Genomic DNA, 13139 nt, shown 5'->3' on the forward strand with positions numbered 1-13139 from the left:
AAGGAATCATTAACCTTTAGGCAATATTATCAAGTTTTAAACCATAATGTAGTTACACTGAACAAAAATAATGTAATCACCTATTTTCATATTAATCACGTGACTGCTTTTATTGGAAGTATCCGAAAACTTGGAAAACCAGACATTTTCGGCATTTCATAACTCATTTATGCTTTAAGAGATTGCTTTCGAATTTCACCGCTAACAGGAAAAACGTCCTGCGCAATATTTAGCTAATCCGACAACTTCATTTAAACTTGCACTACAGAGCTGGGAGTGAAAACGTTACGGCTACTTATATTTTTGATACAATGGTCAAAATGCGTAGCTTCCGTACCTCTATTCATTATCGGAACATTGGCCAAAACGCCTAACTTGAAACCTATCCGCCAATCTTGTCCAACTCACCTTAACCATTAACGCATACAATAGCTCTGGCTTGATTTGATACGAAATTACAATGAAATTCATTCACTCTAGTTAAAGCAGTTTGTTATTGCAACCGAAGTGTCTCACTTTTTGTGACCTATGTGTTGGATAAATACAGTCATTGCCTATAATGTACAATACACTGATTGCATTTCGGCCCCTAAGAGAGCTGCTCTGTTGCAGTTTTTTGAAAATCAGTTATTGCAACCACCGCTTAATACATTAAAATTCAGCTGGAGGTGGATGTATTAAGCAAATTTTATTTTACATAATTCATTAAAATCCTTTGTAAACTAATGACGTTTCATAGTACACAAGAAAAATAAGCATGAGTTCCATTGTTGAATTACAGTGGTAAGCCAAAGAGTGAAAGACAGTGCAGTACTGATTTTTTATATAAAATACAAAACAAGTGACATACTTTCTCAGGATATTTTCCACCTCTTCTATTTTGGAAATAAGGTCATGAACATCAGGTTGTCTTTTAGCAACTTGTGCAAACAAATTTGCAATTTTATTGAAATGAAAAAATCCAGCTCTATGCTTCTTTAGTCCACCCAACAAACAATTTTCTATTGTGCCTGTGAGAAAATTAAAGGTAATAAAAAAATTATGCGCAGTGTAATGCGCATCATCAAAAATAATACACAATGCCCATAAATCAAGCACAATAAATAGGCTTTTAACACTTAATAATAGGTAATTATAAACAAAAAATTTTTGTGGAAAAAAATCATTTTAACTGTTAATAGTGTAAAACAACGAATGTCGAATTTAAGTAAACACTGTACAGTAGCAATATTTATTAACTGATTATTTAATCTAGTCCAGAGAATAATTAGTTGCAGCCTGCGAGACTAGTTGTCACAGTTTCGAATGAAAGGAAATTGATTTGCATGTCGGTACTGTGATTAAGTCCTTACCATCTTCAACCAAACGGCCGGAGGAAATTCAGACAGAGCTTTCATCCGATGGTATAGCTCAGCAGGCAGTCAAGTTTTGCAAAACCGAATTGCCGTCGAAGGTTTGCTAAAAATTGGTTCGGTTTAAACGAATTTCGATTGAGGTGTCTATTGAACAAGGACTGCTATTATGAGGCAGTCGCCTTTACATTCCACCCGTTTTATGCAACGAGTTACTTTCCAAGATTCACGAAGGTAACCAAAGCATTTTTAAATGTCGGGCTCTTGCAATATCCAGTGTATGGTGGCCCGGACTAAATGAAGAAGTGGGAGCTTTCGTAACAAGCTGCATTGTTTGTACAAGACTCTGTCATTCTCATACAGAACCGATGATCAGCTCGGACCTTCCTAAATATCCTTGGCAAAAAATTTGCATGTGATATATTTCAATTCGATCTGCTAGTAACAGATTACTTTTCCAGATATATCAAATTAGCTTTACTGGGACATGACACCACCTCCAAAAACGTGATCAATCATCTAAAATCTATCTTCGCCCGTCACGGGATACAAGAAGAGCTGTTCTAAGACAAAGGGCCACAGTATTCGTCATTCAAATGTCATGAGTTTGCAAAAACGTATGAGTGTCGTCATTCTACCAGTAATCTTCACTATCCCCAGAGCAATGGAGAGGCTGAACGCAGCGTTCAAACAATCAAAAGCCTTGTAATGAAATCAAAAGATCAATACTTGTCACTGCTGTCATACTGATCAACTCCACTGCAGTGCAGATAGATTCCCGTGGAATTGTTGATGGGAAGACGACTGAGGACCACTGTACCTGTTTCAACAGCCACACTTATTCCAGACTGGTCATATCTGAACGAGTTTGTTCTCATAGATATACCCCAGTAAAAGTTACTCCAGGTCAAAACATATGTGTTGTTACTCGTTTGCAATTTTACTTGACATTTCTAGATTAAAGAAGATCAACATATGCTAAAATTGATATTATAGATTAATTAACATTTGTTTTTGAACACATACTTGTTAAAATTTTGAACTAATCATGTGAAAAGTATCATGTACCGGGACTGACTGAAATTTCTTGAAAAAAGTAATTCGGTACTTTTTTTCAAAAGAACCGACGGTACCAGCATCGGCACTGAAACAGTACTGCGGTACAGTAATTCGTTACTATAGTACCGCGGTACTGGCAGCCTATAAGCACAGCCATACACAAAAAATGGGTATAAGCAGTACAGTAAATTAGGAAATACTAAACAGAAAAAACTGTGTCACTACCCATGTAAGTCTTTGTGTAAAGCAGTGCTTCTTCACCTTTCAAAGCACATTTTACACTTAAAAATCTTATTCGCACTTAAAAACCAAGCTATGAATCATCGGACAAGCGGACGGTTTGGTCATTTGTTTACTTTTCTTGTGCACATAATCCATTCTATTAATATTAAACATTTTATAGAACAATCTATATAATTAAAATTTTACACCTCAAGTTAAGAAAATAACAAGAGTGACTGTCCCACCCAAAAACGCAAACTGGCAGGATCTGTTGGGTCTTTCATAATTAAGCATCTAAAAATATCTGTAAAGCTTCAATGTCAACAAAACCTTTTGGAACAATGTCATCATATGTCAACATTCATAACCACACACAAGGTAAAAAATCAAGGCTCACTTAATAGAACTTCTGAAAATGTTAAATGTAAGTTTTACTCCGCACGCTCAACTTATGTTAGCATAGGTTATGTTGTACTGCCAAAACTTGTTTTAATCATTTTTATTGTCACAACAGTCTAAGTATGCAAATATAAAGGTTACTCCAGGATAAAACAATCCCACATGCCACATCAGTCGATGGTATTTACTTGGCAATGTGTACAAAAAAGGAACACCGGGTGTTAGGTTTACATTACAATGCATTAGTATGCACATAACTCACCACATAGTTTTAGCACATGACCACTTTCTTCATGGACAAACTTTTTTGTTACTGATTCCTCCATTAGAGCTTTCACCTTGTGGAAATGCATATCGTACAGTTATACACTGAATATACAATTTGTAACTGACATCGAATGAACAAAGAGTCATATATGACTGATATATACTCAATATTTCATAAAGCCATATGTAGAGAAAACACAAACTTGTACTACTATTACTGGCACAACTAACTGCTAAACAAAACACGAAGTGGTGCGCTCTTTCGGCCACTACTTGTTGCCTTTTCTCAAAGGTTTATAGTTATGTAGCATAAATGTAGCATTAAATCATATATGTGTATTGTCCATGTCAAACTAATCATGCTATGAATTTATGTAGGGATTAAAAGATTACCGAGGTCAATATTTCACATTTTGATGCATATCGATATCAGCCTTTTTGTTAATACACAGCCAATATGAGATCAATCTAAAACTGGGTTACTTACTTTCGCTCAAATTTTATTTACTATTTATAACAGTGTATGAGTTCCGCCTTAAGAAAATTTCAGGCTAAAAATGGGAAGGGCTTATAGTCCAACATTACTGGCAAAAAAAAACAGGCAAAAACGGGTGCGTGCAAACAGAACAATAAACACCTCATGATGACGACATGTGGTTTAAATTCATTAACAGTCAATGTAATTAAAATCCTTTAGGCCGACATTCACAGTTTTTGTTTAAATAGCAGCATATATGCCTTATGTCTGTTTACAATAAATTTTTAACGCTGTGAATACTGAAGAAAGTTACTCTAACTAATCTTTTTGACTAACGATCTGTATGATAAAACATACCAGTGTAAAATGTTATGGTTAACTTATCAACACTTTGAAGTGTCTCACCTCCTTAGTTTTATGACCCTGCTCTGGTGTAAACAATGCCTAATGGCAGTAATGGAATTAAAATATTTCTCTATCACAAGAGTGTAAGCTACTTATGTTGGCCACTAAGCAGTGCATTGTGAAGACTTTGACAAAAAAAAGAAAATACAATGCCATACATCAAGCTATGCAATTCTTACTCCCTGTCTATTGCAATTTAATTGACTTGTGTCTACAACTAAATGACAGATTGTAAAGACGTGTACTTAAGTTCATTTGGCTTATAGGCAACCACAAACTTCGCACGACAATCTCAGTGGTAATGCTAGACCCTGCCACCTAAACCTGTCAGCTCTTCTATTTTCATTAGCTAATTCACTTGTTCTTGACTGCCAACAGCCTACCATATTTATTCAAATGTAAGTTGAGGCTTACGAATTTTTTTTATCATGGTTTGAGCAGCTTACATTTTCTTATCAAACAAAACTTTATTGAATTTAAATTAAGATAATGAAACATTTGATATTGTCGTGAAAATTACTATTAATACATCATCATATTACCAATACAAAATATTTGATCTAAAACGGCTAATCATCTTTTAATTTCAACACAATTATCACACATGCCTGCGTCGCTTACATAAATTTTTTAGCATTATCAGATGCACTTTGCAATCGAGGGCGTCTTACAACTAGTCAAGTAAAAACGGTAAAAATCACAGTTACCTTACAGTAATAACATTGGACATAAACCTCCAGCTGATCGTATTATTAACAGTTCATGTGCAAAGATTGTATTTTTTGTAAGTCTACTCTAAGTTTAGTATGTAAGTATAAGAGTGAACACTAAACAACATAGGCATAATTACACATTACGTAAATGCGATAGCAAGCGAGTTTCCTAGAAAGTTTGTTGGTCAACACAATTTGAAATAATACAAGACTACAAACAGCTACAAATAATTAATAAATATATTATGTTTAATGATATTCTTATGTCAAACAGTGTGTTAATAACTGCTACCTCAAGCGTGTTATAATTACTACCAGAATACATTTTTTGCAAAGCATGTAAAGTATTGTTAAGTTAGAAATCACCAATAGTGACTTTTCGTGTATAAAACTGTGGCAAAACCTCAATCGCAAGTCATATGTTTAGCATAGAATGACTTCGCTTATAGGGAATTTGTGCATAAGGACACTTTAATTACTGCGACACCACCTTTCTGTCCATTAGTATAACTAAAAGCTGCACATAAGAACGCTCATAAAAAAGTTCCAAAGCGCACTGAGGTGACAAAGGTACGTTATTTTATCTTATACATAAGCAAGAGCAAGATGATAGACAGACAGATCATATAAAGACTATTGAATGGGTCTTGTTTTCGTGATGTAACAGAAATTATCTTGGTGGCCGAGTGGTTACAATGATGGACTCGTAATGATGCAACCTTTGTTCTGTGTTCGATACCCAGTGAAGCTACCATTGTAATGCCCTAGGGCAAAGCATTAACGACACTTGCTCCTGTTCAGTTCACCTGGTGAACAGTTCTTAATCAATTGTAACTTTCACACTGGCTAGCTCAGTAACCGGGAATCGAGCAATGAGGAATCATCACCAGTTTAAAGTCGTGCAAAGGCTTTCCTCGGTCCGAGGATAAGGATTATGATACCATACCAAATACACTGCGATTGTCGATACTCTAGTTCAGATGTGTTCAAATGATTTCTGCCATGATCCACCACAACCAAACCTGACAACATGATGATCCACTAAATACGAATAGTAAACATATTGGACATGCTTTAATTTTTTTGGTGCTTTATTTATGTACCCGACCATGTAGGGCCTACAACATTATTATAACTTTGTAAAAGTCCAAAGTGAAGTGTGTCACAGCTGCATGATTGCTTCAAGACTATATTGGAAGATCCACACAAAAAGTTGAAAAGATCCGGATCCGGATCGAGATCCGCCATTTGAACACCCCAGCTCTGGCTCTAGTTGTTGCTTTTCTGTGATCTTATATAACTGCGGTCGGTGCTAAGTTATTTTCCGCAGATTGTTGAACATTCACGTGATAAGTTGTAAATTTCAAAGTTTGAAAACAGGTGTAAGGTCAGTATCCCCTCTTATATGACAGAAACATCATAACTGAAATCAAATTGTTTTGCTTCGTCTTTGGCCACCCCCAAGAAATTTTAAGATATCTTGGGGGAATTTAAGAGAGCGCATCACCAAAAACACCTTAAAAGTACTCTGATTACAACCATAAACAAAGTCTCACATTCAATGCCACAAATGGCAATGAAAAAATACCACTACTAAACAACTAAAAACTAAAACAATATTGCTAAGCCAAACTAAGTAGCTGATGCAAAGCTCAGCTCATTTTAGGTAACAGGATTATTTTAAGGCATTTCAAATGATGACAGCATGAATTGTAATGTTGTTAGTAACATTGCATTTGCATACATTATGCTATTGACCTACTGATTACTTCTATTGACAATAGTGTGCCACTGTGTAACTCTGTTCATACCTGTGCTTTCAGCAAATTCAATTGAGTATCACCTTGATTTTCAACATCTAAAGAGAAAACAAAAATCAAAAGATATTAAAATTCATAGGAACTACTGACTTAGAATAGAATAGAATAGAGAATAAAAGGTAGATAAATGATAATAATAACAGTAAATAGTACTACCCAATCTACTTGCTTATGTTTGATAGAATTTTTAAATATTAAGTAGAAAATCAATGATAACCGCGGGTTAACCAGTGCTAAGGAAAGCATTGCTAGAGATTTTGCAATAAATTATTAAAAGTGTTAACAAAATAAAATCGTGTATTGTTAATGGGTTGCTTGTAAACCTTACTGTGATATAGTAAAGAAATTATAAAATCCACTAGAAGTTACAAAGGACTTTCATACTAAACTAAAATGCGTACATTTATCAAGGAATCTGTTTGAGTTTTAGACAGAGGAGCTTGTTCAAAAAGTAAGCAACATTCGCCCCACAAGCCGCCCCAGTAAGTCACCAATGTGTTCTTTGCTGCGTATTTGGGGAAGCAACTGGCAGTACTGAGTACTCATACTCTTGGAGATTCTACATGTATTCACTCACGAATCTGTCAAAGGCCAACAACTGGAAACTGGAATGTCTTTTCTCTGACAGAAAAAGGAGCAGGAACTAGTTGAAGAAGCCAAACGGTGTCGCTTAGAAATTGTAAGGATCTTTGCTGTGGCTCTTAAACTGTTCAGTCGGCTGATGGGTGGAAACTCTTCTACTCTGGTGTCAACCCAACAGTCTCTGCCCAGGTGGGTATTGGGATATTCACAAGTTCACGGCTGGAAGATTGTGTAGATGAATGGATTCCTTTAAGGAGGTCAACTATGCATGTCCAAGCTAAAGTTAGGGGGACAAAGCTTGTTTTGTATACAGGTATATGCCCCAAATCCAACATCGCAATATCTCAAGCTTGTTTATGACGTGGAGGCTGCCCTGCAGAAGTTGGCACCCAATGAATCCGAACTTCTATTGGGAAATTTCAATGCACATGTTGGAATTGATGACAGTACATGGAAGGGTGTAATTGGTAAACATAGTGATGCAGACCTTAACGAGAATGGATTGTATTTTTTACAGTTATGTTATGAACAACTTTTTCCAACACAGAGATGTGCAGAAGTATACCTGGTTTTTATTGTTTCAGTCAAGATTTTTTTCTTCTATGGTGGACGTTAGAGTTAAACAGGGAACTGAGCTCTCTATCATTCACCACCTGGTCGACTGCAACATGCATCTCTTGAAACCTCGCAGTAGCAGTTGATGTGCTTGAATGTCTCAGGTCGAGTGCAGAATTAGGCTAAAAATTGCCTTAGAAATATCTAAAATTGAGTTTAAGCCAAAAATTCTCGTGTTGATTTTGGGCCTCTGTTTAAAGTTTGAATCACGGTTTTTTGATGGCATTTTAAGGAATATTAATCCAAAGCATACCAAAGCGTCATATAAAATTACATAAAGAGCCCCATGGAGGATTTTTCGAGTAAATCAGTTTTTTAGTAAACTCACTGCATAATAAAACAAACCAGACTTTTATGGCATTTTTTGGTGTTTGACGTCTCCTTCAAGTCTGTTTGCGTTGTTAAAAAACACTGACCGTATTAATCAGGTACCACTAATTGAGATTTTTTTTGACTGACATTCAACTTCCATGCATCCGTTAAGTTTATTTTTATGTTAAGTTTTTTCTATGTTGGAATATATATATGTAAGGAGAAAACCCTTATTCGATTGCAGCAGCGTGCACTGCAAATCTAAAACTGTTTCTATCCATAGCCAATCACCCAACTTCAGTGATTATGACATTAAAGAAGTCTTTAAGGCAATTATCCCATCAGTCCTAACTTCAGGCATAATTTTGTTAAACCGTGACGTCATTTTAAATGGCCAAAGTAACTGAAATCTTGTGTCATTATCTGGTTTTGCAGTACTGGATTATCATGGTAAATATTTAATACAATGCGAACTAAAGTGTTGGTTCTTCTATCTGTCCATTTTACCTCCAAATTATGTCGGCAGCAAGTGTGCTCAAAAGCTTTCAGTTTCTCAATGACGATTGCAGCTTTCACAACCAAAACAGAGTACTGGCAAAATGCAGGAGTTCAGTGGACGAAGTTTTCTTTCATTAATTGTAGATTTTCTTACAGCCCTGTATCAATTTCTTGAAGGCATATCTTGCTATGCCCATTCTTCTTCAAATTTTTTTTTATGTTATTGTAGTCTGTACAAATGTTGGATCCCAGTTATTCAACAAAATTCATGTTTTAGATTATGTCCTCAATAATCTGAACAGAGCGACTCTCGCTTGACTTTCTAACTTCCATTTTTTGACATGTTCACATTTATAAAAATTCAAACAATTTCATTGTCTGCTAGTAACATCTCAGTCCAAACCAGCCAAGCTTTTAGATATAAGAATGATGTCATCAACATACCTTAGTTCGGTCATCTCTTTTTGAATGCATTTAAACTTGTTATGGTCGTTTTTCACCTTTTCCTCTACTGATTCCAAATTGCCTCAGCATAAATGTTGAAAGGTGCAGGTAACATCCCTGGTAAATTTAAACAAGTGTGACATTCAAGCCTGACCGCACTCAGTTCGTTCTTATACAGTCGGAGAAAAAGTGCTGTAAGTTGTTACGGGAAACTTTATTCTTCATGATGTTTTTGTGAACAGTTTTTTGTTGTCAATACCGTTAAAAGCTTTTTCTCGAGTTTTCATTGTTTCTGCCTTTGCATTTCACCATTTTTGCGAGCACTGCTTAAGATTTATTTTGCTATTTAAAACAGCTATTACTTTGTTCCAAGGCAATGCATTTCTTAAATCGGTTTAATGACAGGGGAGTAAGCATTTTTCTCCTCTTCCCGTTCCTTGCATTTTTTATGAATATGGAAATGAAAGCAAGTAAACCAGAGGCAAAATAAACTAGCAGAATTTCTGATCCCTGGAAAATCCACATTTTCAAATTTTGAGACAAACAGAAAGATCCTTTAAACATTTTCTAGATCCATCCCTGGCCATCTATCTTTAACTGTCACCGTTATGATCACCAAATGGCACTTTCGATGATTATTGTAGGAAGTATCTGATATTTTTTATAAGAAACAAAGATGTACCGATGTACACCAGTGTAAAAATTTTTATAGTGGGTTTCTGATGTTTTTGGAGTAATTTGTATTTTATGCTGATAAAACAAAAAATTTTTAAATCAATAGTTCAATCATGCGTAAATAAAAAGATTAAGGATGTATTGTTACAAATAAAATTGAGCAATAAAATATATGGAAAATGACTAGTGTGGTTGAAGTTTCAAAGTGTCTGAAGTAAGGGCTTCAAAAGTGAAAAACACTTGTGACAGGTAGCGCAAAACAGTCTAAATTTTTGTCTAAAATCTGAAATAAATGACTAACAAATAGCAAAATCATATGTAGCACGTGTGAATTAGAATTAATAGATGTGGATTTCATCAGATATTAGACATGGTTTATGTTGTTGCATAGTAACAACAGCCATTGGCAACAGTAATCCGGTAATCTACACTGCTATGGAGGAATAGGTTGAAGAAGTATTACGTTATTTTGATAACTATGAACTAAACATTTGGCAATAACTTAAATTTAAGACCATTAATGTCTAAATCATATAAGAAAATGGATCGGGAAAATCATTACAAATTTATCCACAGTTGACAGTACGTTGTGATGTCAAATGAGAATGATGCTGTTGCTAATGTCTATCAGTAGTGACTCGTTTACAGGCCATAGTGGAAAGCATGATCAGTCTATTAAGCGTGTGCAGATTTGTGCATAACTACTATGTAGAGTGGTTTTTGAGTTGTTCAATAAGATGTAATACCATGTTTAGGCATATTTGGAGTAAAGGTAATGATTCCTTCTGCCTTTGTTCTCTTTCTCTGATGGGGTTTCTTTGCAAAAACAGTGGATGGAGGCATTGTAAGCACGTTGAAATTTGATGAAGCTGCATGTCTTTGCTTCATTGGTTGACATTTGAGAAATTTTGTTAGACGTTGCTGTTTTTGTCTTGCTTCACATACGATATCTGCAACTTCAAAATATTGTGAATTAACTAATTCATGTATAATGCTAATCAACTTGTTGTGAAGAAACTGTTGTTGCTTCAGTAAATAACAAACTAAACCCATCTGTTTCATCCACAGAATTTCTGCAACCTCTTTCAGCTTCCCAGGAAACGAGTTTTTGGTTATTAGAACTGAGTTTTTTTCCACAAAGTTTTGTGTTTACACTCCCTGTGTGAACACCAGTGTATGTGGATATGTGCACCACTGTAATTTGCTTTTGGCACATTATAAGCTCTGAAGATTTTGTTGTTTTTTCCATTCATTGATTGCCTGTAAATTTTTTTTTTTTGACCAGTCTACAATGAGGTTAGCACCATACTTTTTGCTCTCCACAGTCAAGATGACTGATAGATCTTAATTCCAACCAGAAACTTTTCTTTTAATGGTTATATTGATAAGTACAGCTTACAAAATTCTTGATAACCATAGTCTAAGCGGAATCAGAACAACTGCATGAATGAATAGCTGAAAGAATGAATATACTGACAGAATGTACAAATATATATATATACGTACTACAGCAATAATCGGCAAGTATTTCTCACACACATCGGACACTGGTCACAACAATTCGTTGATAAATTTGGTACAATTTTCTTGACAATGATCGGAGAAAATATACTGAAGCTTCAGAAACCTGGTAGTGAAACTTAGCCAGATTGTTCAACTACGACATTTATACCAATAATGCTATATGTGACTTATGACATAAAACTATAGAGAACAGAATTCTGAGAAACCATATATCGCACATAACTACTCCATTTCAACCAACATCAAATTCAATATGTAATTGATTGCCAAACTGCAAGCACAAAAAATAGGCTATACATGCAGGAAACATGAATTGGAGAAAATTCCAACCCAACGATTCACAGGGCGTGACGTAGTAAAAAAATACGGAATCGCCAGTGATGTAATAACTACTGCAAGCATGGGAGATTATAATGGCATCCATACTGCGGTCCGACTGGCTACCCCATCTTATTTCACCGCCAAACTGCATTGTTTGAGATAAACATTAGGCTAGAAAAGGCTTAGAAAAAATAATTTTTACTGGTAAATTAATAGGCCTAGTTACAGTACCTAAGCGGACTAAAGCAATTGACCTACCTTCTTTTATATCCATTATTTTGTGTCTCCTCGACTTTTTCTGAACAAAGTTATAAATACAATTCTCAACAAACTGAAGAACAGTATGGCTATCTGTAAGCCTATGTAAATGAACGACGACAGCTGATCTTTAACACATTTTGTGGGGATTTATTGCAGTGTAAACCTGTAAAGAAAAGACATAGGCCTAGCCTATAAGCTACTGTATTTATCACGTTAACATATGGTGGTAGGTAAAAGATGGAATCCAAACCAGGGCTCTCACAAATGAAAACCAGAAAATCCCTAAAGCTATGCCAAAAAATCCCTAGATGGCATGAAAAATCCCTAAACCATAATTAGAGCGTTATACTATTATGTTATCACTAGGGCGATTATTTTTTTACCTATAAAACGAAAGTTTTTGACCTAAAAATTGAAAATTCTGACTTTAAAAAACTTTTTTTTGACAAATTTTGACGTATGAAGAACTCAAGTAGTTAAATTACGCATTATTGTACAAAAAGTTAAAATTTATTGTAGTATACCTATCAACAATTTCAAAAATCCCCAAAAAATCCCTAGGGCCTAGATCATACGTGTCAAACTCCCCGCCCGCGGGCCACATCCGGCCCGCTTTACATTAAAACTTGGCCCGCAATGCTATTTTATACATAGAACTATTTCTGGCCCGCGAGATCATTGTATAGTAAAACTAACTTTTTTCAAGCAAGAAACAAGATTATAACAAATCGTAAAATACAGCAGCACAGCAGTTGCCCCACAATACGACAGAATAAATCGATTTATTCTAACGCTTGTAATCTGGGCTGCTTTCTTCTTTATTGTTTGTTAATTCTCTGCAAAGAGAAAAATGAAACATACCGATGTAAGAGGAGAATAATCAAAAATAGCCCAGTCAAAAATCGTCAAAAACATCAAAAATTTGGTGTTGTTTCGCTGCCTGTTCCAACTCATGTTTCTTGTCACGAAATGTTCATTCAAATTTTATCCTTGACCGGCCCGCGGTGTTAAATAAGTTTTGAGTTTTGGCCCCTGGTGCGATTGAGTTTGACACCCCTGGCCTAGATCATCAAAATCCCCAAGACTTGTCCCTAAAAGGGGCTAAAAGTTCCAATTGGGAACTAAAACCCTAAAAGTGAGAGCGCTGATCCGAACGGACTTTTGCGGATTTCGTAAGATAGGTTAAAGACAG

General features: G+C 35.4%; 1 protein-coding gene across 6 annotated transcripts in view; it reads right to left on the reverse strand.

The window, feature by feature from the left end:
* Positions 1-12241, reverse strand: part of LOC143446550 (small G protein signaling modulator 1-like) — a 53546-nt gene extending 41305 nt beyond the window's left edge. The window contains exons 1-5 of one of the 6 annotated variants that reach the window (XM_076946225.1): positions 11945-12241; positions 10588-10797; positions 6707-6753; positions 3295-3370; positions 851-1010 (exon numbers count right to left, since the gene is read on the reverse strand). In XM_076946225.1, coding sequence (XP_076802340.1) covers positions 851-1010; positions 3295-3370; positions 6707-6753; positions 10588-10797; positions 11945-11960 — 509 coding nt within the window. In that variant the 5' untranslated portion in view covers positions 11961-12241. Of the gene's footprint in view, positions 1-850; positions 1011-3294; positions 3371-6706; positions 6754-7206; positions 7785-7862; positions 9685-10587; positions 10798-11944 lie in introns of those variants that run through there. The other 5 variants (XM_076946223.1, XM_076946221.1, XM_076946220.1 and 2 more) reach the window with 5 other exon arrangements.
* Positions 12242-13139: the final 898 nt, after the last annotated feature.

Source organism: Clavelina lepadiformis, chromosome 2 (genome assembly GCF_947623445.1).
Source record: "Clavelina lepadiformis chromosome 2, kaClaLepa1.1, whole genome shotgun sequence".
NCBI classification, from domain to species: Eukaryota; Metazoa; Chordata; class Ascidiacea; order Aplousobranchia; family Clavelinidae; genus Clavelina; species Clavelina lepadiformis.